The following is a 27541-nucleotide window of genomic DNA, read 5'->3' as shown; positions in this document are numbered from 1 at the left end:
GTCAGTGCAGCGGCATACCATCATTGGTACTGAATAGGGATGAGCGAACGTGTCCGTTACGGACACATCCGCACCCGGACACCGGCTTTGCCGAACACTGCAGTGTTCGCGCGTAAGTGTCCGGGTGCCGCCGGGGGGCGGGGAGATGCGCGGCGGCGCGGGCGGCAGTAGCGGGGAACAGGGGGGAGCCCTCTCTCTCTCCCTCTCCCCCCCACTCCCCGCCGCACCCCCCCGCGCTGCCACGGCGGCCCCCGAACTTTTTCGCCCGAACACTGAAGTGTTCGCAAAGTTCGGTGTTCGGGCGAAAAAGGGGCGGAGCCGAACGTGTTCGCTCATCTCTAGTACTGAAGCCAAAAGTGTAATAGCTGGCTTCACTCCCATTGAAATCAATTAAAATTCACCAATCCATATTAGTGGTGAGAACCGTAAGTGTAATAGGCAACTTTGCTCCCATTGATTTCAATGGGGGTGAAGCCATCTATTACACTTTCGGCTCTAACAACTAATAATAGCGGACGGGAGGATCAGCTAATCAGCGGTGATCTTGAGTAGTGGATTCCTGCCAATCTGATATTGATAACCTATCCTGAGGATAGGTCATAAATGGTAAAATGTTAGAAAACCACTTATCCTGTCCATGCCATATACCAGGTTTATTCTTTATGTCTCATATATAGATAGGTATCAGCGCCTCGTATAAGAAAGCAGATACAATTAAAATTCAGGTTGGATAACACTCACCTGGTGCTCGGTGGAATTCCCTTGAAAATAGGTAATGCACCGGCACCTAGTGTCCGGAACCACTCATCATCCTCTTTCAAAATCCCTGATCCAGGCCATCTGGAGAGGCGTCTTGGGGAATGCAGCCCACTGAATAACCAGGGGCTTCTGGAGAATCCATTCAGTAATAATAGAAAAAGTCCCCGCGCTTTGGGATTTGAAAAGCATCATAGACCAAGGATCTATATATTATATAAATATTTATATTTATGCAACGCATTTCGGCATTACACAACGCCTTTTTCAATCATAAAACAATCATACAATGGTGACCATACATATATAGACATGTACAAATTAAAAGTGCTTACGTTTTTCTATTCTTGCTGAACGTACCATGTTTCCCCGAAAAATAAGACACTGTCTTATATTTTTTTGCCCCAAAAGGGCACAGTGTCTTATCTTTGGGGGAAGGGAGGGTTTTTACTTATCTCGTCCGCGGCATCCCGTTGCCTCCCAATGGTGTCTGGCGGCGGATGCCTTCTGCTGGCACGGGGCTTTGAATACCCCGCCTCCAGCAAAGCGAGCACTGTGATTGGCTCATCGAGCGCTGGCAGCCAATTACAGCAGGCGCTCGATGAGCCAATCACAGCCATTCAGTGATGTCATTCACTGAATGGCTGTGATTTGCTCATCGGGCACTGGATGTGATTGGCTGCCGGCGCTCGATTAGCCAATCACAGCGCTTTTTTTGCTGGAGGCGGGGTATTGAAAGCCCCATCGCCAGCAGAAGGCAGCTGTGAGACGAAGGAGGATGCCGGACACCGCCGCTGCCGCCGACACCACCGCCGCCACTGCCGACACCATCGGGACACCGCGGACCATGTGAGTATTTTTTTTTTTTTTGCGGGGCACCCAAGATAGGTCCTATTTTCGGGGGAGGCCTTATATTTCAAGCCTCCCCCGAAAACACGGTATGTCTCATATATGGTGACTAGTAGCCTTTTTTCCTTGAATGTGTTTGAACGCACTAGTAAAATGCTCTAACAATACAACATTACAACATTTATTATACCAAACAATCAAGGCCGCCAGTAATGTTGACCACCACTGCATGTGCTGTTATAATGGTGGAAATTAAAAACTGTAATCATGTCAAGATAAAAAAAAAGAAACCGGTCAAAAGCAGGTTTTTTTTTATAAATACTATAACTGGTTTTTTTTTGTAAATTGTAATTTAATTGAGTGAAAAGAAATCAAACAAAAAGTTTCTCAATTCTTCATAATATGTATTTGAAATGACTCTGACCTGTTGTATACATGACTGATAAGACGTTCACAGCGGTTACCTTGGCGTATCCTCCCCGCCTTTTGTTTCTAGTTTTAATCTGAAGATCCTCTTGATTACCTTCAGGTCTCCTCCAGTAACATCTGAGTTATTACGTGAAAGATGCTCCTTTTAATAAGAGATAATTGTGAGCCCTTATATCTCTCTTCTATCTTCAAACAGGATATTGCTACTCAGAAGTTCTCCATGCCTTCTCCAATCCGCACTGTGATTGCCGCTGACTTCGATAATGATCAGGAGCTGGAAGTCTTTTTTAATAATATTGCCTACAGGGGCTCTTCAGCAAATCGCATGTTCAGGTAAAGCTACAGACTGTGTTCAAATGGGAAAGAACAAGCAGTGAGCACCAATGCATTCTCTTTTGCAAGCCCTGCTTATATATACTGTCTATGTAAGGGAGGGGATCCAAATATTTACTGTGATGCTATATAGAAATGTTTAACAAATGTGAAATACATACTTTAACATTACGGTGGGGATTTACTTAGATGGATGTTTTATACTCCAATGCGCTAGAGTGAAGTTTCACACCTCTTAGTAAATTTGTGGCATGCCTGGCCAGGCCGAAAGCAAATAAGGAAGATGGAACAATACCTCTGCAGCTCCACCTACTGGAAGGCAGCATTCCTGCAAGTCAATGTTAGACTCTTTATACAAGCCTTGTAACAATGACTGGGAATTGAAAGCCAAGACATCCATACACAGACAGCTGTTTCAGGGTGTTTGCCTCTCATCAGTGTGCTGTAGGTTTCTGGCTTGGCTGGTGAGAGGCCTGTGATGTGGGTCAGGAACGCTATCTTTTCTCCTTAGGGAGAGCACTTAGAATGTCAGTGAGGAGACTTATAAGGCCATTCATGCTCCTCTGGGTAATATGCAAATAAGGGAGATGGAGTTGGTATTGTTCCATCTTCCTTATTTGCATATTACCCACCTTCTAGGTTCTTTCCATGAGGAGAAAAGATAGCGTTTCTGACTCAAGGCAAAAGCACATGGGTGCATGTGAAATGAAATCTGCGCTGTGATTAGTCCCAATTTCTTATACTACTGAAGTAAAATGAAAGCTATGCTGTGATTGGTTACTATGGGGAACACAGATTTTCTTTTAGACAGCTGTCATAAGAGTGCGGTGCCGGGTACTTTTCCGTGACCACCATATAGTATGTTATATTATTGCACTTCTGTGTTATATATTATGTTCTAAATTATCACTATTATGCTGCGTAGTATGATATTTAGGATAATGTATCCCTTGGAGGGGTTTTCCAACTCCCAAAAAACTATTTAAAATTCCCCAGGGTCTCCTACCACTTCCTGTTGTCACCAAACTGCAGTAATTATCACCCAGGGAGGTGCCATATTTAAGAGGTAAGCAGGGGCGTAACTATAGGGGATGCAGGGGATGCGGTTGCACCCGGGCCCAGGAGCCTTAGGGGGCCCATAAGGCCTCTCTTCTCCATATAGGGAACCCAGTACTATAAGTAAAGCATTATAGTTGGGGGCCCTGTTACAAGTTTTGCATCGGGGCCCGGGAGCTTCAAGTTACGCCTCTGGAGGTAAGTATATAATATATACTTGGAATTATTTTTTAGGAGTTGTAGAGCCCCTTTATTGTAAATTATAAGAATACTATGAGTCATTGCGGAGTTCTATGGCCATGTATGTGGTGACACAACTCTTATGTGATGCCCTGTGTCTATACTGGAACATGGCGGTACATACCTGTCTGCAGTACTGTTCCTTGCAGTATAAAGACGTTATGGTCTGACTTACCACCATTAGCAGTAGATTATATAATATATATAATTATACACTGGTAATCCACTACTTCACCTATCAATGCATTAGCTGTACAGGGTGTAGTCAGAAAGACGGATCCGGCACTATACCTCAGTACTGGTATCCTATGTTGAAATAACAATAGAAAGACATGGATACGCTACATGATGGCATGGCGCATGTACCCCGGAATATGGATTTCAATTTGGTGTTGTGCCCCAGTAAGAGAGAGAGTAAAACCCGATTGTAAAGTTGAAAAGTAGCATATGAGAAGCTGAAACCAGCTTTCCACGTCTCTCAAGTCCCGTGGGAGTACTGCAATGATTAAAGTAACAAAAGAGCTCTTGAAGTGGCCTCCTTCTACTACAATTGGGCAGGTCATCCAGGACGTCATCCACCATTGTCTGAAGGAGATTCGGGTAATTATCCATGTTGAAAGCCCCTGAAATGAACACAGGTCCAACGAGGCAATCAGGCCAAATTCTAACCAGCACATTCACATTGAAATTTGCATTGTCTTCTGATTGGGTTGAGCTCTTACTAGTAATTCGCATTGCATCTGCACAGAATCAGCGCTTTGCCATTCACTAAGACGATTCCGCAATGACAGCATCAACCTTGGACTGACGAATGGCCCCATGCATGTATCATAGCAGAAGAAGGCCACTTCCACTACACTTTCCTTACTTCAGTCATAGCAGTGGTCCGACGGGACTTGGAGAGACGTGGAAAAGGGATTTCTGCTTCACACATGCTACTCTTCTCTTACAAGGGGCCACAACACAAAATTTGAAAACCATGCTCCGGTGATCCCAGGGGCCTACCCGCCATACCTTCATGTGGTGTATCCATGCCTTTCTATTCAGGTACTTAATTGAGATACAGCGCTGGATCGATCTCTTTGATTACACCCTGCATTGTGAACAACGTCCTCCTACGTTCCACCTCCAGCCACCAGTTTTGGCCCTGGCACCAATATTTTGCTGTAGTGACCAAATTGGCATAGGTAATCTCAGTTAAAGGCACAAGATTTCTTACGTTTGTAGTGGCCCAGTACATGGTTTCCTGGCCCCCTCCCCCATAATGTCATACATGTAATGTCTTGTGTAGATGCACTGTGTAAAATATCTTGTCATTCTGTTATATGTATTGCACAGCTGCAGCGTGGGATGGGTTAATATCTGCAAAGTGTGAGCTGACTGTCTGCAAATGTATCAATTTCTATCCTGTAACGTGGTATGAGAAAGGTTATAAATGTGAGTGATTGAGAGCGGGAAATGAGTTGAATGTCTTCAGGAGTGGTAGTCGGGAGGTCCAGCTACACGGTGGCATCTTCAGCCCTCATGTAGTGAAGCATGGAAGAGATGTTTCCTGTCCTGGATGTGTTTATGAGGAGAAGAGGAGTGAGTCCTATCTGTGAGGAGTGAGAGCAAGATCAGTTGTGAGCAAGTGCACATCAGCTCCAGTGCAGAGGTACTCAAATATTTGTTTTGCACACATGAAGTCTGGGACTGCCTGGTAGAGGTACTTTATAGTCATTGTTCACACTCAAGAGTTCGGAAGTCTGAATCCCGCTGAGTGGAGGTACGCGTCTTTAATTAATTAAACACACGAGTTGGTCTGAAATCTGAGTCACCGTGTAGAGGTACTACTGTCAAGTTTATTGAATTGCATGCACTGATGCTTCTTTAAAATATGCCTTGGATTGCTGAAGTTTCCAGTAAAGTTATTTCCAGACCCTGACTGTTCCTGGGGACCTGAGGTACTTAAACTGTCTGTGGCTGATTTATTTTCCCCGCCGATGTTCATCCCGGGGTATCCGTAATGGTGGCGTCACCTGTGACAAATTCCTCTATACCTGTTTATTGGGCAGCCCATGCCATGGGTGCCCGGAAGAGGCCCAACGCTGCCCTGGCCTTGGCTACGTGTCCTTCTGGGAAGGAGCGTGGTGAGCGCCGCTGTGACAAGCCAGCATCTTGCCCTCCCAGCTCTTCAATGTGTGCCATGTGTCCGGGGTCACCTTACGGGACGTTGCACGTTAAAGCGGTATTCTCAGATTGAGAACTTTATCACCAATCCAGAAGGCACAGACCCCCTATCCTTTGAAATACCCATTTAAAGTCAATCTCCAATTTAAGCACTGGAGGGTGTATACTATTTGGAGATGATCTTTTTGACTGTTATTCAATTCCACCCATTCAGTGGTGGTGTTTTTGGGCAGCCGAAATACCCGCCACCATAATCTAACTACATTGTATTGCTGGGTGATTGGCCAGCAGTGATCACGTGGGAAGAGCTGACCAATCACAGAGCAGGCACTATGCATGATTAAGCAGTCTAAAGAAGACCATGTGAAAACAGTGGCGGAATGGACCAATGGCTGAGAAGATTTTGAATTTTTTCCTGAAACCGGAGGGTCACTTTAAACTTTTGCCTCCTGACAAATGGAATAAAGATATCCATCCATCGCTGGAGAACCTTATTTAATTAAGGCAGAAGAGCAAATATTAATTAATTACACAGTATTTACCCTTTAAATATGAAGTGCATTTAGAAGGGTTGTTCCAAAATGACAAATACAACATCATAAGGGCTAATTCACACAAACGTATGTTTACCGCATATTACGTACGCCCGTGTGGTACGTGATAACTCACAGACAATTACATTGCCTTACGCAGTTCTGCTCACATCAGCGTGCCGAAATTGCGTAATACGCGAGCGCAAAAAGGCACACGCCATGCTGTATTTTGCTGTGTATATATGTGAGATAGAGCCCATTATTCTCTATGGGTGGGCAAATACTTGCAACAGTGCGAGAAATATGAAAAAAAACCAACGGTGAGCTGCACACGACAGCGTGCGTGAGTACACGGTCATGTGTAGTACAATTTTGCCGCCATATGCGGCAGTACGCAAGGGTCACGGACGGCTCACAGCTGCAAAAATGCTGCAGGACCCTCCACAGTGTTTAACACTTATGACTGTGTAGCCCGTCCTAACGATACCGAAAGAGCATGAAGTTAACATATATTTTTACAGCATTTGCGGGTTTGTAGCAAATGTCCATAAATATTAATTTTGTGTCCTTCTATATCTAGTTCCCATCAACCCGTGCTGTATCCACCTAGTGGTAATCAATGATGATGCATGCTCGTAATAAGCCAATATGGTCATTATGTAGGTGGTCACCTGACCCACCAAGGTCTACATGGTCCACAAGGAAACCAGAAAGGCTAAACCTTGGACGTATAAATAATCCAACCTGGATGAGGAACGACCTCTAATCATCTGATTACTCAGAAAGTGAAAGATTGAGGGTTTTTTGCAACTTTTTAATGTCTAGCTGTGATGTTATAGGAATATGATGACATGAGAAAGTCACAATCACTGCTGCTAGTCCCAAAGGACCCTTAATAACCCCTTAATGACCAACCGTTTTTCACTCTTGTTTTGTCATCCCGGCATTCCAAGATCTATCACTTTATCTTTTCATTGACATCACTCTATGGTGGGGGTGGGGGTAGGGGGCTTACTTGTTGAGGGATGGGTTGTGTTTTTTAAAAGTAGGTAGCCCGCTAAGTCCAGGTTATAAGTTTTGTACTTACCTTTCCCCTTGTTCTCTCTGGCATCAGCCATCAAAGCTGCCAACATTATATAACAATGGAGTGGGGGCACCAAAGGGCAATTTTGATGGCACCTCTGCATCACCCTCTGTATTCACCTGATCTCGCTCCGTGCAACTTCTGTTTTATTAATACTTGGAGCAGTGGGAAAGGAAACGGAATTACAGCTGTGTGTTGTTTGTATGACTTGGCTACCACAAAAGAGGCGAAAAACCGAAGAAGTTGTGGAAAGATCATTGGACCGGACCGTGACCAACAATGTCGGGTAGCATAGTGCCTCAGTAGAGTTCCACAGACCTTCACCTACAACAGAAGCCCCGCCCACTGGAAGAAGAGTCCTGTTTCTTTTGGCTACCCCCTTGTATTACATTCTACGTTTTTCTTTATTTTCTTATTCATAATAGTCGTCAAAAAAAAAAATTCGAATAGGTCTAGTACTTTTTGTTAAAAGCCATTCAAAATTTTGGGATTTGTGAGGAACAGAGAGCGAACCGCGTCCCGATTTCTAAGATGCAGCCTCCTCCTGCCAAACAATTAAAAATCGAGGTCTCTCGCAACTTCCAACCTTGGAACGTTTAGTACAGTTAAGATTAAGTCCCCTTCAGGCTGTTCATTTGTGTGAAATGAGGAGGAACTAATGCTTGATTTTCATGGCAGCTTAGATGGGAAACCCATGGCAGAGATGAAAAGAAGAGAAGTTGAAATAAAATTCATACAGTATCCGTAGTAGAAAGGCTTTCTGGGAGGACGACGGTGCTAATTTGTACAGAAATAGTCAACTGTGGTCACAGGGAAGCAAAACGTGCCCAATATGTGTCTTCCTTTGTACTCTTTTATGCCACTACAAAAAGTGTTAGCGGCAGTGTTGGCGAAGAGAGGGCCGGGTGAGTGATGTCTCCCCATGTGCCTTATTTATTACCCACTCTGCCTTTTGAAGTCCTTGTCCAGGTATAAAGTGTATATATTAATTGAAGACCCGTTGTCTGATATGGATGTGCCGTACATTTGCAAAAGTTTTGAAGTTATTAATTTAGTCGGTCGACTTTTGAAATTGAAAAGGAAAGTGTCACCGGTATTTTTTTTCCTGATTTCCCCCCGTTAATAAGACCTACCCCGGTTTTCGTGGAAGGCTTGAAATATAAGCCCTCACTCAAAAATAAGCCCTAGCTAACCTACATGAAAAAAAACCCATCAATACTCACCTGGTCTGCGGCGTCCCGATGCGTCGCAATGGTCTCCGGCACGATGCAGCAAGGGGCTTTGAATACAGCGCCTTCAGCAAAGCGAGCGCTGTGATTGGACCGAGCACCAGCCAATTACAGACTGTGCTCGATCATTCACAGCCATTCAGTGAATGACATCACTGAATGGCTGTGATTGGCTCATCGAGCGCCGGCTGTGATTAGCTGGTGCTCGATGCAATCACAGCGCTCGCTTTGCTGGAGGCGGGGTATTCAAAGCCCCATTTACCAGAAGGAAAATGGTATATCAGCATGGAGGACACTGCAGCCTGCTGCAGCGCCGGGCACAAGTGCAAGGCATCGGGACACAGCGGGACAGGTGAGTATAAGCCCCTCTAAAAATAAGGCACTGTGCCTTTTTTGGGGCAAAAAATTTATAGTAGACAGTGGCTTATATTTAGGGAAACACGGTACACACAACGGACACTTTATTAGAGATCCCCATATACGGTAGTAGCGCTCTGGATCTTGGTTGGACTTCCCAGAAATTCATCGTGGCGTAGATTCCACTAGGTGATGAAATCATGTTGCAGGAATATTGGCCCCTGCGGACAGAAAGCTTCTTGCAGTTGCTGCAGATTGGATGACATGTTCTGACCAGCTGACAGGAAGGGGTCATCGATCCATGTTGATTGTGCCAAAATTTGTCCTCCCATCAGCACAAGGCAACAGAAATCTGTATTTATCTAACCAGGAGATGTTTTTCCACTGCTCAGTGATACAATTTTTGCCCTCTTTTGCCCCCTGGAGTCACGTCTTGCAGTTTCTCAATGGTCCTAGAACTGATTATCTGCTGTTATAGCCCAGGAAAGATAAGTTGTAAATTAGGACATATTAGTTGGAGCACTAGTGTTGTATTTAACTGCTACTGACTGCGCACCACCTATTGGTTGGAATGATTCCTGATATCCTCCTCTGACCCCTTTTGGTTCTGAGTTGTTTCTGTCCAAAGAATCCCCTTTCGATGGATATCATTCCTCGATCAAGCTACTCTCAGTATATTCTCATACTGTTATACGAGAAAACCCCACAAGGTTGGCAGTGAAATCCTGACCCGACTAGTTTAGCTCTGTGACCCATGCAGGAAGGGGGAGGAGGTGAGCTGTGACTTTCATATAATGTGAATGGTGGATCCTGTGTTATCTATACAGGCTGCTCCAAAATTGTGATGACACCTGAAGAAATGAAAAATGGTGGTAAGTAATGTCATCCTGTCTGTGGCATGTTGCTAAGGGGAAAGGGGTAAATCTTAGAAGCAATGTCCAACACATCGGCTAATTTGAAAGCTGTCATCTTAGAGCAAGGTCAATATTTTCAAATGCGAAGTGGTGCAAGTGACACACGGATCAGCAAGAGAATTTGATGAGCAATCCAAATCTGTGCTTAAATACCATGTACCCTTGCAGTGGCATGGAATAGTGGACTAGAATGACAATCCACTACAGGATAAGCTTGATGTGCTCCCGGTTGTTTCGAGTCATCAAGGCTATTCTCTTCTCACATTCACAATGCAACAGCTCAGCGGAAATGCTTGCACGGATGTCCCGGATTGGATGTCGCATGTGACGCCACACTCTGGATATTCACTGCATCAACCCTGGACTTGACATCCTTCCCTTTTGCCTTCCCCTTCTCCAAAGGCCTTATGCACACAACCGTGACGGGCCCTGCAAGTGAAATACCTCAGCGGAGTCCATCACGGCGCCCCCCAAAGGCCCCATACTCACCTCCGGATCCGCTGCTTGAAGTCCCGCATGAGGCTCCGGCGCACATGCGCAGTACAGCGCATGACGCACCGGCGGTGTCACATGACCCGCCGGGTGCGTCATATGACATGGCCCGCTGTGGGCGGGTCAAGTATTCGCACTATACTTCTGCTGCGCTAAAGCAGAAGTATAGCGTGATGGGCAGCTTCCATTGACTACAATCCAAGCCGTCCATGCGTAAACCTGCAGCAAATAGGACATGCTGCAGGTAATTTCATGCTGTGGAATTCCGCAGCATGTACATTGAGCTATTAGGTTCAATAGAACCTAATAGCTGCAGTGAAACGCCGTGAATTTCTGCCACATTCTACGCGGTGGAAAACCGGCCATGTGCATTAGGCCTAATGCCCGGCTCCTTCTCCATACCTCAGGAGCAAGAAGGAGGGGAAGGAGCAGCCTGCACCGAGAGAGAGGAAGCGTCCTGCAACTTCAATGTACGTTACTGAGAGGCTTAGAGACCGAAGGGAAACACAGAGAGGGGATACCTGCACTATGGAGGGGCCACCAGCACTGTGGGGGGCCACAGAGAGGACTTCTGCACTATGGAGGGAGCCACAGAGGGGATACCTGGACTATGAGAGACCATGATGCTTCCACTTAGTGCCAGATTAAACCCTGAGGAGGCCCTAAACAGTCGAAATCTCCAGGGTCTCCTCTCAAATTAACTCCTAATACTTTTTTTTAATTTTACCAACCCACGATTTTAATTAACCAATTTTTATTATACAATGCAAGCATTAGCAAATGTTATTAATGTCATTAAACATATTATACACTCTTATGAAACCTCATACTTCTACTCGCAGATATTCTACCAGGATCTGGAGTAGCATCCTGCTGCGACCTCCTACGGCGCTTCTTTCTTTCTCTGTTCTACTCGGACTTCTGGCAAAACCTGATAACTTCCTCAAAAGGTTTCCCAGGGCGACGCCCAGCACCCAATCCTTTTTGCACAATAAAACCCCTTTTTAAAAATTATAGTTATTTTTTACATTGTTGCATTCAAAGTCCCATAACTTTTTATTTTTCAATGGTCTGAGCTCTGTTAAGACTTGTTTTCTGGGTGACAAGCTGCAGTTTTTATTGGTAGCATTGCGGGGCAGATAGGGCTGTTTTATCAAAAAAACAGTACTTACCTCCCACGGCGTTCTGCTGCGCTGCTGCAGGCTGTCGCTCCCTCCTCCTCGCCGACAGAGCATTCCTTTCTGGATTTAGGGCTTGGAATCCTCCAAAAAGCTAATGCTGTGATTGGCTAACTCAGGCGGCGTCAGCCAATCACAGCTATTCAATGACATCATTGAATGGCTGTGATTGGCTAACGCAGCGCCTGCTTTCATTGGCTGATGCCGCCTGAGTTAGCCAATCACAGCATTAGCTTTCCGGAGGCGGGGTTTTCGAGCCCCGCATCCTGAAAGCAGTGCTCTGTCGGCGAGTAGGAGGGAGCGACAGCCTGCAGCAGCGCCGCAGAACGCTGCGGGAGGTGAGTACTGTTTTTTTTTTTCCTACACCGTATTCCCGGCGTATAAGTCGACAGTTGGGGGGTCATCTTATACGCCCAGTCGCCTTATACGCCGGAATATACGAAACATTTATAAATATAATTTATTGTAGAGGTTGTTATGGATACAATGGTACCAAATATGTGGGATTTTTATTTTAGTTTTTTTGTATACAGAGGAAAGTGTGCAAAAAAGTTTTTTCTTAATTCTTTTATCGTTTTTTTTTTTTAAACTATTTTTTTTTCTGACCCTGTAGGGGACTAGAACCATGAAAGCTAATATCACTATGATAATGCATTGCAGTACTTCTCTACTGCAATGCCTTATCGCTTACAATATCGATCATAGGCCATGGCAGGCTCGAACACCCTCTGTAAACCGTTTACATGCCCCGATGTCTATCGATTGTGACATGCAGGGGGTTAGCAATGAACATTGCCGTTCTTACCAAGCTCTGCTGTTGCAGCAGGAGGCCGGCTGGGTTTTCACGCCCAGACGATATACGTCGGCTCTCTCTGCAGGGTGGGGAGCCTGGAAGAGCCAGGAGCAGTGCTCTGAGCTCCCGCCCCCTCTCTGCCTCCACCCCCTCTGCACTATTTGCAATGGGGAGGGGCAGGGTGGGGCTAATTCAGGGAACTTAGCTCCGCCCCACCTCTTTTCATTGCAAATAGTGCAGAGGAGCGGAGAGGGGGTGGAGAGGAGGCAGAGAGGGGGCGGGACCTCAGTTCCTGCTCCTGGCTCTTCCATCCCCCCCCCCCCTGCAGATGAGGACACCGTATATCGGCTCGGTGTGAAAACCGAGCCGATATACGGTCGTCTGAATCCACCCTTACTACCGACTCCTGCTGGGTGATGAGCCCATGCTATCCACAGAACATAAGTTTACGTCCTGTTGTGTTAAGTGCCCCCCAGCTAGGGCATAAACTATATATAGTATTTTTTCTCTAGAGTCTTTAATTTAATGTTTTCATTCATTTTTTTGCATCTGTTGGAAACAACTTAAGAGAGCTTGTCATTTTCTATGAAGATCAAATCAATACCATTTTGATCCATTGTCGGGAGCCTATAGGCCTCTGCCTACTCTGCCTATTGGCTAATCCAGTACTACTTCCACACAGGATAGAAGGGACTGTTTTTAATCTGTCCTACAAGAGCAATTCTATTACTGGGCCAATTTCCTGTCATTATTTTAAGATTCCTGCACAGGTTCTCACCACCCAAAAGCAAAAGGGACCTTCTCTCCAAAAACCCCATAGTAGTTGCCTGGTCTGCCTCTATAGTATACATTCTCTTACCTTCAGGATAACGGTAGGCATACTGATAAAAAAAGATGGAAGATTCCTCTCTGAATTCTAGAATTCACATAATTAACTCCAGATTGATACAAATAGTCTCCGTCATTCCTGAAATTGAATATCAGAAGTCATTTTTGTGCAATAAAGGCAAATGCAAACCCATTTTTCTCAATGTAGCCCGGTATATTTCCATCCAGTGTCCTTGTGTGGCAGCTATATTAATTGTCAAGTCATATTCTAGATGAAAAAGAATAACTGGCAGGAGAATGACACTTGGTCTGTTTGCAAATGGGAAGCATTACTCAATCTCGAATCCTCTGTATAGCATTGCTTCTACTTAGATTGACTCATATATATGTTACAACCTATACAAATCAATAGGATATAGGAACTTACAATCTACAGTAGAAAGGATCTGCACATAAGAGTTTACACTCTACAGGAGAGAGGTACCAGCGCATAAGAGCTTATACTCTATAGGAGAAGACTCTGCCCATAAGAGCTTACACTCTACAGGAGAGAAAGATCCCTGCCAATAGGAGCTTATACTCTACAGGAGAGAGGTCCTTCCCATAAGTGCTTACACTCTACAGAAGAGAGGTCTCTGCCCATAAGAGCTTACACTCTACAGGAGAGAGGTCCCTGCCCATAAGAGCTTACACTCTATAGGAGAGAGGTCCTGCCCATAAGAGCTTACACTCTACAGGAGAGAGGTTCTGCCCATAAGAGCTTACACTCTACAGAAGAGAGGTCCCTGCCCATAAGAGCTTACACTCTACAAGAAAGAGGTCCTGCCCATAAGAGCTTACACTCCATAGGAGACGATTCTGCCTGTAAAAGCTTACACTCTATAGGAGAAGACTCTGCCCATAACAACTTATACTCTACAGAAGAGAGGTCCTGCCCATAAGGGCTTACACTCTACAGAAGAGAGGTCCTGCCTACAAGAGCCTAAACTCTGCAAGAGAGAGGTCTCTGGCCATAAGAGCTGACACTCTACAGGAGAAATATAGTATTAATGTCTATGGTTGGAAAACCCCTGTAGAGTAAACCTGACTCTACTATCTGCTCCGTACATACATACATAACATTTCTCTCCATTGGAGGGCATGATAGTTTAACATTACATTTCACTACTAATTTCCCAACATAGAAAACTGGTAACTTCAGTAATTCAGCCCTGGGATTGGTTAGTTAGTTTTCCCCTAGCTCAGAATTGGGTAATTTAATCATAAGTGGAGTAGTATAAAAGGTAGAGAGTGGGTGGGGTTTGTCAGTCTGGGAGCAGTATAGTCCTGGAGAAAGCTGAGAGAAGACAGCCCAGAGATAGAGACGGGGGAGGAACCAGGAGAACATCTACAATAGCCAGTGCAGTGGGAAGAAAACATTTAAGTGTGATTACTAACAAGCCAAGTTATGCTGAAGAGTTATCGGAGAAGAGAGAAATGAGAAGTTTGTTCCGGAGAAAACTGAAGCCAGAAGAACATGCGCTCTTGGGGCGGGGTTTATCTCTTCATATATTATGAGGAATTATCTTCTGTTCGGTGATGTACTAGCCATGCTCTCGCCACATCACATACCCGAACTGGGTCTTCTCATTCTGGAGCTTACAGTGCCTGACAATTAAGGCAGATAGCCATGCGTCTTCCTGGCCAAGTCACATAGAGAGCATGACTTGCGGCCGGGAGCATAGTGGTGCGACTCAGTCTGACCTTTAGTTGAAGGAGTGGCAAACTCCTTTCATGTCCTTACATTTGTCCAGGAATTCAACAAAATGGTCCCTGTCTTTGGAGCTTGTGTAAACCAGTCCTAGGATGGATTGCATACATCTCCAGACTGGAAGGAGTTGGACCCACGGTGAGGCTTCGGGTGATGGAGAAGCCTAACAGGACTGAACAATGTGTCATTGCGCTCGCCCCATCCCATGACCTTGGTCCTGATCATATTCCGTTATTCCTTCGTCCTAGCATGGGTTTCCACAAGCTGCAAATAAAAAGGCTGATGCATAACTCATACAGCGTTTCCTCTTCTGTAATAACACTAATAAAGGATGACGCTGGTGGCCATGATGGACATTGATGGAGTCATTTGGAGTTCCCATTAAAATCCCCTAAACTGCTCGTTTCCAGATGCCACATGAAATATTCAATGCTTAATCGTCTTTTTGTGTCCCTCTCAAGGAAAGTTTCTGTACCAGGAAGGCTCTTTCCTTTGTCAGTGGTCTTTAAATGTACCAATACACAGAGCCGTGCCCGCCTGCCCGCATCTGTGAGAAGCATACAGCACAAATTGGCACTTTCTTTTAATAGCACAGCTTGGCGAGCGCAGAATACAGAATAGTCCATTTGCATTATTGTGGAAGCAAATTCTCATTTGCTTTTTGTGAATGGGGTGCCAGCAGTCTGCAGAGCCCAGCGAATTCTGATGTTGCTGACTTGAATTTACCCTGACGGACCCGGAGACACGTCGGAGAGTATTTGATTGGCGCGCAGCAAATGGCATTAACGGCAATCGCTCTGATTTTTTTCAGTAAATCTTGCAAGCTTTGTGCGGCTGCAATGATTTATAATTCATGATTATGAAATTAGCCAATATATTGTTCACTGCAGACTCTATTCCTGATTACAGGGGGGAGCCAGAATTTCATGGTTGGAGTAAAGGAGTGCAGTAATCAGGACTGCATTAAAATGTGGTCCCTTATGCCGTTTGTATAGGAAGAAATATTTCTGTCCACATAGACGACTATGCAGCTGTTCTTACAGTAGAGGGCAGTATGTGTTGAGAAGGTTATCTAAACTCTGTGCCCTATGAATATGACATGTAAAGTATATAGATAAGGTGACCAGATTTCCCCAGGGTCAAAGGGGTGTGGTCAGGGGTGGGGCTTATGACATGATTTTACCTCTGTCGTTATAAGAAATACAGGGCTCGGTTCAAAAAAAGGCAGGGAGTAAATTCTGCAGCATTTCTGCATCCAAAAAACAGTCAAAATCTGTACAATTGGTGCAGATTTTGACTGGAAATCGCCATGTATCCGCAGCTGATCTCATACTACGCCGCGCTCCCCATCACTCCTACGTAGGCTTCCTGCTGTCAGCGCTCCCCGAATTCCGGTTCCCAGCGGCCTGTAGTCGCCTTACTTGACCAGCATCACCTGACCAGCGGCACTGCACCTGACCGGGCCGCTGGGAACCGGAAGCCTGGGAGCGCTGACAGCAGGAAGCCTTCGGAGGAGGTGAGGGGGAGCGCTGCATAGTTTGACATCAGCTGCAGATACCTGGCTGATTTCAAGTCTGCACCAATAGTATGTATTTTGACTGTTTTTTTAAATGCAGAATTTGCTGTGGAAATTTCCACTGCGGACATTTTGCAGCATTTCTACCACGTGTAAACCTACACTAAGGCTGCCTGTCCACGGGCATTGCGTTTTCCTGTAGCGGATTTCCACCGCGGTAGCACACTAAAGTCACCACGAATTTCCGCGATGAACCTATCGTTAATGATAGGTTCATCGTGGAAAATCGCGGCATGCCGCAATTTTTATATGCGAGGGGAGAGTGGTGGCGGATTTCCGCTCGTGTACATCAGGCTGCGCTTTCCATAGTTATCCTATGTAAAGCGTTCATTGCGTTACCCGAATGTGGATTGTCACCGTGGATAATGTCAACTTGAGGTACACTGCCATGTGCAGAGTGGTCTGAGTGGTAATAGTGCTCCCTTATTCCAGCCCCAGCAAGAATAGTGACCCCCACAGTAGTCCCAGTAGTATCAGCACCCCTATACGAGCCCCAGCAATAACAGTAACCCCCACAGTAGCCCCGATAGTATTAGCGCCCCCTATACCAGCCCCAGCAATAATATTGACCCCCACAGTAGCCCCAATAGTACTAGCGCCCCCTATTCCAGCCCCAGCAATAATATTGACCCCCACAGCAGCCCCTGAAGTATTATCGCCCCCTATACCCACCCCAGCAATAATAGTGACCCCTCCACAGTAGCCCCAGCAATAATAGTGACACCCCCCCACAGAAGCCCAATAGTATTAGTGCTCCCCCTAAGACTGATATACTTACCTCTTCCTGGTCTTCGCAGCGCCACTGCTCCTCTCAGCATTGCTGCCGGTGTCAGTGTGTGCCCCCGCAGCAGCGCCTCCTCCCTTCTCCTCTCCTCTCTTGCGTAACCAAAGGTGAGGGGGAAAAGGGACGAAGATTCAGGATACACACACTGCTGTCAGTGTGTGCATCCGGCCGTGGCAGTAATCGACCAGCCGGCCAGTAATCACTATACCGGTGACCCAACATCCCAAAAGCGGGACAAATAGCTGTCCCACTGGGGTCCCGTCGAAAAGTGGGACACAGGGTCCCAAAGTGGGACTGTCCCGCCTAAATGGGGACATCTGGTCACCTTAATATAGATCTCTATATGTATGGTCCCCACCATATAGTAGTGCATATACAAGTGCATATGTCAGCAAGCAGTTACCCTCAACCAAGGCAGTATCTGAACAAGGTTTGGAGGTATGAGTCTCATCCAGATACTGGTGTCTGAGGGAGCCCAAACCTACGTACTATTACATCATTATTATACATTGATATGACAAAAGTCATGGGATAGCAGTATTTAAATTGATCACAGAGTGGCGTTACCTTGGGTGACGACTTGGGGGTGCCCACACCTGAGTGAGGTGTTATCTTGTGAGTAAGGTTGAACATTGGCCAGCGTGCTCATGACAAGGTAATGTGAATTATTGGCGTGTGAATGAGGCACTATAGTGGGGTCCAGACAGAGGAGGCGTTCCATTTCTGAAGTTGCCTAGGTATTCGGCGTTCTTTGATTCACAGTATCGCGTGTATACCAAAAACGTCATAGGAGATATTAACACCCACATTGAACACACATGGGTGTTTGTGCTCACAGACAAGCCTCTCTGGCAGAATTCACATCCACATCCAGTGCAGGGGCCCCACATATATATCCCGCAGGCCAGTGCGGCGTTCTGTAGCTTCTATGAGATATAGGAGCAGAAGAACCACCGGAGCGCCTCTGTTATCACCACAACCCCGGACACAGTGCCTCATCTGGGCTCGTGAGGTTGCCAACTGGGTCTTAGAAGATGGGCAAGATGCGGTGTGGTCCAATGAGTCACAGTACCAATTGTTTAGGGCTGATGCTGAGGTTTATGTATGGCACAGATTCCATGAAATCATGGCCCCCGGTTGGCACTGTGCAGGCTGCTGGTGGTTCCATACTGGTGTGGGGAGTGTTCTCCTGGCATGGGTTGAGTCCACTGGTCCACCTAAACACATCATTACCTACTACATCTGCTTGTTAGCCATTTGCAGCCGTTTATAGACTTCATGGACCCCACAATGATGGGAGATTCCAGCAGGATAATGCACTGTGCCATGGGGCCCAAGTTGTCCAGAATAGGTTTGAGGAGCATTCGGGAGAGTTACTACGAAATTCAGTATCAAGACCACATAATTAATTAAGACTCCAGATCAGCCTTTTACATTCAGACCTGAGACCCCTCCATGTACTTTCTTTCCTTGGTTTCAGGCTTCTCCTCCGCTCTGGGAAGCACACGTGGTCCTAATGATAACAATGTCAGGACATTATATGCACAATGCCGCTGCATGGTAAAGTCCTGATGCTCGACAGTTGCCGGAACCCGACCCAGTGAGGTGGCTCCTGGAGCTGAAGGGAAGCAAGCGAGTGAGGAATGTAAGTATATGGAAGGGTCTAGGACAGATAAATGCAAGAAAGAAAAAACAATAAAATCAACAAATTAAGTAAAAATCTCTTAAATCTATCAGAGATGTTGGATATGAGATAGATAGATAGATAGATAGATAGATAGATAGATAGATAGATAGATAGATAGATAGATAGATAGATAGATAGATAGATAGATAGATAGATAGATAGATAGATAGATATGAGATAGATAGATGATAGATAGATATGGGATAGATAGATAGATAGATAGATAGATAGATAGATAGATAGATAGATAGATAGATAGATAGATAGATAGATAGATAGATGATAGATATGAGATAGATAGATGATAGATAGATATGGGATAGATAGATAGATAGATAGATAGATAGATAGATAGATAGATAGATAGATAGATAGATAGATGATAGATATGAGATAGATAGATGATAGATAGATAGATAGATAGATAGATAGATAGATAGATAGATAGATAGATAGATAGATATTAGATAGATAATAGATATGAGATAGATAGATAGATAGATAGATATGATAGAGATAGATAGATAGATAGATAGATAGATAGATAGATAGATAGATAGATAGATAGATAGATGTTAGATAGATGATAGATAGATAAATATGAGATAGATATGGGACAGATAGATAGATAGATAGATAGATAGATAGATAGATAGATAGATAGATATGAGATAGATAAATATGAGATACATAGATATTACATATAGATAGATAGATACATAGATATGAGATAGATAGATAGAAATGAGATAGATAGATAGATGATAGATAGATAAATAATATGAGATACATATGAGATAGATAGATAGATAGATAGATATGAGATAAATAGATTAGATTCTTGCAGATACCACTATCTCCTGATGATATAATCCCCCAGGATTATATCCATTCAGGATGGTACATGATGAGAATGTATTAATATTCGGACTACATTGCATTGTTGTAGAGATGAGCTTGTATGCCTGATATCTTCCTAATCATGCACGCAGTGCAGATGGCAGCGAGGTGCACCATTATTGTGTATATTTAATGTCTATCGTCTAGTCACTAGTCAGAAATCACAGCTCCAAAGGTTTCGTAAAGGTTACCCTGCAATGAACGACCCAGAAGTGCTAATTAAACTGCCGCTGGAAGTTAATGTCGCCATCACCTCAGCATGACTCAGTAGTCAGATTCTCAATTATTTTCCTGTGTTTTTGTCATCTATCATACGTCCGATTATGTTGCTGCATCATGTTTAATTACTTCTCCTATCTTGTGTCAGCTCTCATTTGATGACTCTCCCACTATTAACAGTTCATTAAAATGGTTGGCAAGTTTCAAAATCCCTATTTGGGAATTCTGATCTAATAGAAGGGGGCCCCATTCAGGACCCTTATTTATTAGCCCTAGTGGAGAGTAATGTAATATTACCACCATATTGTAACAAGGTCATATCACCTTACTGCAACTGTTACATCATACGATAATGGAATATCACCACCATACTGTATCGGGATAATATCACCATGCTGGAATAAAGTATCACCTCTGTAGTGTTACAGGATATTACCACCATACTATAACAAGATATTACCACTATTCTGTAACAGCATATTACCACCATACTATAACATAATAATACCACTATACTGTAATGGAATATTACCTTACTGTAGATGGATATTACCACTACACTGTACTGGGATAATACTATCACACTATAGAAGGATATTACCATAAAGTAGCAAAATGTTACCACCAAACTGTAGTGCAATAATGCCATCATGCTATAAGACAAATAAAACTGTATAAGGCCTCATGTCCACAGCACGCGTGGATACCGCATTGGGGAATCCCGCACAGAATCTACCCATGCCCGTGGCCGGCGACCCTGCGTACCTGTCCATGTCCGTTTTCTTCTGTACTGTGGATGTGTGCGGATGTGCCAGGTTGGCGTGTCGGCACACATGTGCAGTACAGATTTTTCTGGGTATTCTTACTGTATATTACTGGCCGCTCTGTTGTCGGGGGCCTCTCCAGCATTTCCCATACCGCAGTACTGGCTCTAGCCAGCAGATGGCGCCATTGTATAATGGCAGAAAGAGAAAACCCCCTAGGAAACCTTGAATCCAAAATTGGATTGCAAAGGATTAAATGTTTTGCTCTTCTCATGGAATCCGCAGCCGGTTCGCAGGTCAGACGGCTTCCATTGGCTTCAATGGAAGCCGTCCATGCGGGAATCGCAGTAAAATTGAGCATTCTGCGATTTTGCATCCGTGAGAGGAAACCGCAATTAGTTTCCACAGCATGTTATGGAGGGGTATTGCTGCAGAATCCACAGGCGGACGCCCGCTCCAGATTTCTCAGCAAAAATCCGCCTGTGGAAATGAGGCCTTACTGTGATTTTAAGGAGGGGCAAAGTTTGGTGCCAGTGCTGAACAGAAGGAACATTGAGCAACCTGAAGTGCGGTCAGAGGGAGTTACTCCCTGGAGCAGTGCTCTGCAGCATCTGGCTATAAGGACCTATGGACTGTAAGCAGCAAGGAGAAGCTATCTCGACTGCACCAGACTTTGATTGAAACTTTGTGACCGTTCCCGGCTCATCGCTTCCCATACATACAGTTTCACTTAAGCAAAGGGGAATTATTAAAAAATCTGCTACAGCATGGACCCTTTCCATGCACCTGGCTGTCTTCCTCCTGCAGCCGGGCCTTTTCCCTAACCAGCCTGCTTAGATCTGATTTGGCCGGTACCCCATCTGGAATGACCTAAAACTCCATTATGCAGCAAAGTGGAAGCAATGGCGATTCTCTCTTGCCGCTCAGGGAACTTGTTGCCCATGGGTTCCAACGACAGATGCATCTCCTACTCCCATTCTGCTGCAGAATTGCATAGACTTCAGGAAGCAGAAAAAGATGAGTGTCAACCCAACGGGAGCGATACTGGCTGTGCTATTAGTTACCATACATGCATGATGGAACCGTTGTTGGACCTCAGCTCATTCCAAGGACTCTTATCGTAGATTGGTACCTGAATCTCATGCAGACGATGGTGGTGGTCGACTTCCTGGATGATCTGCCCCACCGTAGCAGAAGGAGGCCACTTCCAGTCATAGGAGCGGTCCCATAGGACTTAGAGATCTAACGCAGAAAGCAGATTTCTGCTTCTCACAGGTTACTCTTCTACTTTGTTATTGGGGTTTTCTCTCCATCTCTTACAAGGGCCATAACACGAAACTGAAATCCATGTTCTGGGGCCCCATACCATCGTGTAGCACAGTGGTCCCCAACCTTTTTTGCACCAGGGACCGGCTTTAAGCAAGACCATTTTCTTATGGCGCGGTGGGGTGGGGGTGGAACAGGGACGGGGCTTTGGTCATATGGGGGCGGGGTTATGGAGGGGGTTGCAACGCTATACACCAAACAACGCTGTAGACCGGGGGTGCTGGTGGGACCTCGGTGTACAGCGCTGTAGACCAAGTCCCTGCCAGGAGCCACGACACTGTGGCCAGATCGCTGCCCCACCCCACATAATGTGATGTGTCGGGAGCCGCATCACTGAGGCCAGCCCGCCGCAGAGCAGAGTACAATATGAGTGTTTATGACTGTTGGGGTTCCCCAATCACCGATCCGCAGACCAGGACCCGGACATTGTTTTTTTTTATGCCTGTCCGTGGTGGTGTAGCACATCCATACCTCCCTATTGAAGTACTGAGATATAGCGCTGAGTCCGTCTTATTGACCACACTGTATACACATTCGCCTTATAATAATGCTGATTGCGGAGCGGCTGCGCAGTCCCTTCCCTCGGGCGGACTGCAGTTATATACTACTTTTTTTTGCTAAGGAATATCATTTTAATGAGTTGGAAATTACTTGAAAAGTGTATTTACTTGCTAAATGACACGACGCGTTTTGCAGCCATCTATAAAGGACTGATTTTTAAATTGGACAGACTAGGCTAAAAAACATGGCTGGCTTGTTGTTGTGATCTGTAATTGTCAGCTGTTTGATCCAGAGTTTCATTGTAACAAAGAATAATGGCCTGCCCTATCTTCATTTTACACTGGCACATTAAAGGATGTAATGCAGCTCGTAAGATAGTAATGCTCGGCACATAATGGTGCCTGTAATTGCCTGTTTTCAATCACTGCGCTGCAGCCCCACGTTCTATCATCTTTCCAGAAATGCAGCTGATCATAAAACTGTCAAATAATGACATAAAATACACACAAATTAACATTTTTTAATGACTTTAATGCCGCCGCTCCGGATTGTGAAACGCGGCAGGGAAGGCATACAATTAAAATCTGGACCTAATCTTACTGGATATATACTGTGAATCACCTACAGATACAATCAGTTCATTTGAGTTTTTATGGGGGCCCATCCGGAATGCAAAAACTTTATTAAAATAGGTCAGTGGGTATGTTTCAAGCTCGTGAGACTCGGTGTTGAGGTTCCTATAAAACTACGATCCTGCAAGGTAACCCATTGTGCTGTTTTGGACTATGTGTTTTAATTAGAAGTTTCTCCTGATGATAAGTCAATCACAGAATGTCTCACTATTGGGACCCTCAATGATCAGTCGTAATTAGAGATGAGCGAACGTGTTCGTCCGAGCTTGATATTCGTGCGAATATTAGGGTGTTCGGGATGTTCGTTATTCGTAACGAACACCATGCGGTGTTCTGGTTACTTTCACTTCCTTCCCTGAGACGTTTGCGCGCTTTTCTGGCCAATTGAAAGACAGGGAAGGCATTACAACTTCCCCCTGCGTCGTTCAAGCCCTATACCACCCCCCTGCAGCGAGTGGCTGGCGAGATCAGGTGTCCGCCTAATATAAAAGTCGGCCCCTCCCGCGGCTCGCCTCAGATGCCTGGTGAGTTAGATGAGGGACAGTGCTGTTTGTACCGGAGCTGCTGTAGGGAAAGAATTGGTAGTTAGTGTAGGCTTCAAGACCCCCCAAAGGTCCTTATTAGGGCCACTGATAGCTGTGTGTTGGCTGCTGTTAGCAGTGGCAATTTTTTCATGTTCATTGAATATACACAGTGCTGCCTTTTGGTGGAAAAAAACTGAAAAAAAAAATATTTGTCCTGCCTCTGTCCGTCCTAAGGGCTGTGGACACGTGTCGGCTGCGTGTGCAATGTTTAAAAATCAGACGCACCCAGCTACGTTTTACTCCTGGCTTTGCGATTTGCTTTCCTTAATTGGGAAAAAAAATACCTGCTCTGCCAGAGTTAATAACTCTGCTACCCTCACGTTCTGTGACACATTAGCAGGGACACAGCACAGTTATTAAACTTCTCATGTTCATTGAATATACGCAGTGCTGCCTTTTGGTGGAAAAAAACTGAAAATAATTCTATTTGTCCTGCCTCTGTCCGTCCTAAGGGCGGTGGACACGTGTCGGCTGCGTGTGCAACGTTTAAAAATCAGACGCACCCAGCTACGGTTTACTGCTGGCTTCGCCATTTGCTTTCCTTAATTGGGAAAAAAAATACCTGCTCTGCCAGAGTTAATAACTCTGCTACCCTCACGTTCTGTGACACATTAGCAGGGACACAGCACAGTTATTAAACTTAGATTATTCATTCACTAGAGGCAGTGGGGCCTTTCGTTTTCAAAAAAGGGAAAAAATTATATTTGGCTGCAGTCTTGCGCCAATTTATTTCCTGCCTGTGAAATCAAATCACTGGTAATACAGCATGCTGAGGGGTAGGGGTAGGCCTAGAGGACGTGGACGCGGCCGAGGACGCGGAGGGCCAAGTCAGGGTGTGGGCACAGGCCGAGCTCCTGATCCCGGTGTGTCGCAGCCGACTGCTGCGCGATTAGGAGAGAGGCACGTTTCTGGGGTCCCCACATTCATCGCCCAATTAATGGGTCCACGCGGGAGACGGTTATTAGAAAATGAGCAGTGTGAGCAGGTCCTGTCCTGGATGGCAGAAAGTGCTTCGAGCAACCTATCGTCAACACGCAGTTCTGCGCCGTCCACTGCTGCAAATCCGAATCCTCTGTCTGCTGCTCCTCCTTCCTCCCAGCCTCCTCACTCCACTACAATGACACCTGCTCAGGAGCGGGAACACTCCCAGGAACTGTTCTCGGGCCCCTGCTTAGATTGGGCAGCAGCGGTTCCTCTCCCACCAGAGGAGTTTATCGTCACTGATGCCCAACCATTCGAAAGTTCCCGGGGTCCGGGGGAAGAGGCTGGGGACTTACGCCAACTGTCTCAACAACTTTCTGTGGGTGAGGAGGACGATGACGATCAGACACAGTTGTCTTGCAGTGAGGTAGTAGTAAGGGCAGTAAGTCCGAGGGAGCAGCGCACAGAGGATTCGGAGGAAGAGCAGCAGGACGATGAGGTGACTGACCCCACCTGGTGTGCAACGCTTACTCAGGAGGACAGGTCTTCAGAGGGGGAGTCAAGGGCATCAGCAGGGCAGGTTGCAAGAGGCAGTGCGGTGGCCAGGGGTAGAGGCAGGGCCAGACCGAATAATCCACCAAGTGTTTCCCAAAGCGCCCCCTCGCGCCATGCCACCCTGCAGAGGCCGAGGTGCTCTAAGGTCTGGCAGTTTTTCACAGAGACGCCTGACGACCGACGAACAGTGGTGTGCAACCTTTGTTGCGCAAAGCTCAGCCGGGGAGCCAACACCAACAGCCTCACCACCACCACCATGCGCAGACATATGATGGCCAAGCACCCCACAAGGTGGGACGAAGGCCGTTCAGCGCCTCCGGTTTGCACCCCTGCCTCTCCCCCTGTGCCCCAACCTGCCACTGAGATGCAACCCCCCTCTCAGGACACAGGCACTACCGCCTCATGGCCTGCACCCACACCCTCATCTCCGCTGTCCTCGGCCCAATCCAGCAGTGTAGTTCAGCGCACCGTCCAGCCGTCGCTTGCGCAAGTGTTCGAGCGCAAGCGCAAGTACGCCGCCACGCACCCGCACGCTCAAACGTTAACCGTCCGCATAGCAAAATTCATCAGCCTTGAGATGCTGCCGTATAGGGTTGTGGAAACTGAGTCCTTCAAAAGTATCATGGAGGCGGCGGCCCCGCGCTACTCAGTTCCCAGTCGCCACTACTTTTCCCGATGTGCCGTCCCAACCCTGCACGACCACGTCTCCCGCAACATTGTACGCGCCCTCACCAACGCGGTTACTGCCACGGTCCACTTAACAACGGACACGTGGACAAGCACAGGCGGGCAGGGCCACTACATCTCCCTGACGGCACATTGGGTGAATTTAGTGGAGGCTGGGACAGAGTCAGAGCCTGGGACCGCTCACGTCCTACCCACCCCCAGAATTGCGGGCCCCAGCTCGGTGCTGGTATCTGCGGAGGTGTATGCTTCCTCCACTAAAGCACCCTCCTCCTCCTCCTCCTCCTCTGTCTCGCAATCAAGATGTGTTAGCAGCAGCATGTCGCCAGCAGTCGGTGTCGCGCGGTGTGGCAGCACAGCGGTGGGCAAGCGTCAGCAGGCCGTGCTGAAACTACTCAGCTTAGGCGATAAGAGGCACACAGCCCACGAACTGCTGCAGGGTCTGACACAGCAGACCGACCGCTGGCTTGCGCCGCTGAGCCTCCAACCGGGCATGGTCGTGTGTGACAACGGCCGTAACCTGGTGGCGGCTCTGCAGCTCGGCAGCCTCACGCACGTGCCATGCCTGGCCCACGTCTTTAATTTGGTGGTTCAGCGCTTTCTGAAAAGCTACCCACGCTTGTCAGACCTGCTCGTAAAGGCACGCCGGCTCTGCGCACATTTCCGCAAGTCCCACACGGACGCTGCCACCCTGCGCACCCTGCAACATCACTTTAAGCTGCCAGTGCACCGACTGCTGTGCGACGTGCCCACACGGTGGAACTCTACGCTCCACATGTTGGCCAGGCTCTATGAACAACGTAGAGCTATAGTCGAATACCAACTCCAACATGGGCGGCGCAGTGGGAGTCAGCCTCCTCAATTCCTTTCAGAAGAGTGGGCCTGGTTGGCAGACATCTGCCATGTCCTTGGTAATTTTGAGGAGTCTACCCAGGTGGTGAGCGGCGATGCTGCAATCATTAGCGTCACCATTCCTCTGCTATGCATCTTGAGAAATTCCCTGCAAACCATAAAGGCAGCTACTTTGCGCTCGGAAACGGGGGCGGGGGAAGACAGTATGCCGCTGGATAGTCAGGGCACCCCCCTGTCTATTTCTCAGCGCGTACAGGAGGAGGAGGAGGAGCATGAGGAGGATGAGGAGGAGGGGGAAGAGACAGCTTGGCCCGCTGCTGACGGTACACCGGCTGATTGCCTGTCATCCTTTCAGCGTGTATGGCCTGAGGAGGAAGAGGAGGAGGAGGAGGATCCTGAAAGTGATCTTCCTAGTGAAGACAGCCATGTGTTGCGTACTGGTACCCTGGCACACATGGCTGACTTCATGTTAGGATGCCTTTCTCGTGACCCTCGCGTTGCACGCATTCTGGCCACAACGGATTACTGGGTGTACACACTGCTCGACCCACGGTATAAGGAGAACC

General features: G+C 46.5%; 1 protein-coding gene across 4 annotated transcripts in view; it reads left to right on the top strand.

Annotated features, from left to right (window-relative positions):
• The window catches only part of CRTAC1 (cartilage acidic protein 1), a 537130-nt gene that overhangs the window by 457662 nt on the left and 51927 nt on the right, over nt 1–27541 (top strand). For all 4 annotated transcript variants that reach the window (XM_066601101.1, XM_066601100.1, XM_066601103.1 and 1 more), the window contains one exon: nt 2231–2367. In XM_066601101.1, coding sequence (XP_066457198.1) covers nt 2231–2367 — 137 coding nt within the window. The remainder of the gene's footprint in view (nt 1–2230; nt 2368–27541) is intronic.

This window comes from Eleutherodactylus coqui, chromosome 4, assembly GCF_035609145.1.
Source record: "Eleutherodactylus coqui strain aEleCoq1 chromosome 4, aEleCoq1.hap1, whole genome shotgun sequence".
Lineage (NCBI taxonomy): Eukaryota > Metazoa > Chordata > Amphibia > Anura > Eleutherodactylidae > Eleutherodactylus > Eleutherodactylus coqui.
Note: the sequence above shows the minus strand (reverse complement) of the source record. Positions and strands in the feature narration are given on the sequence as shown.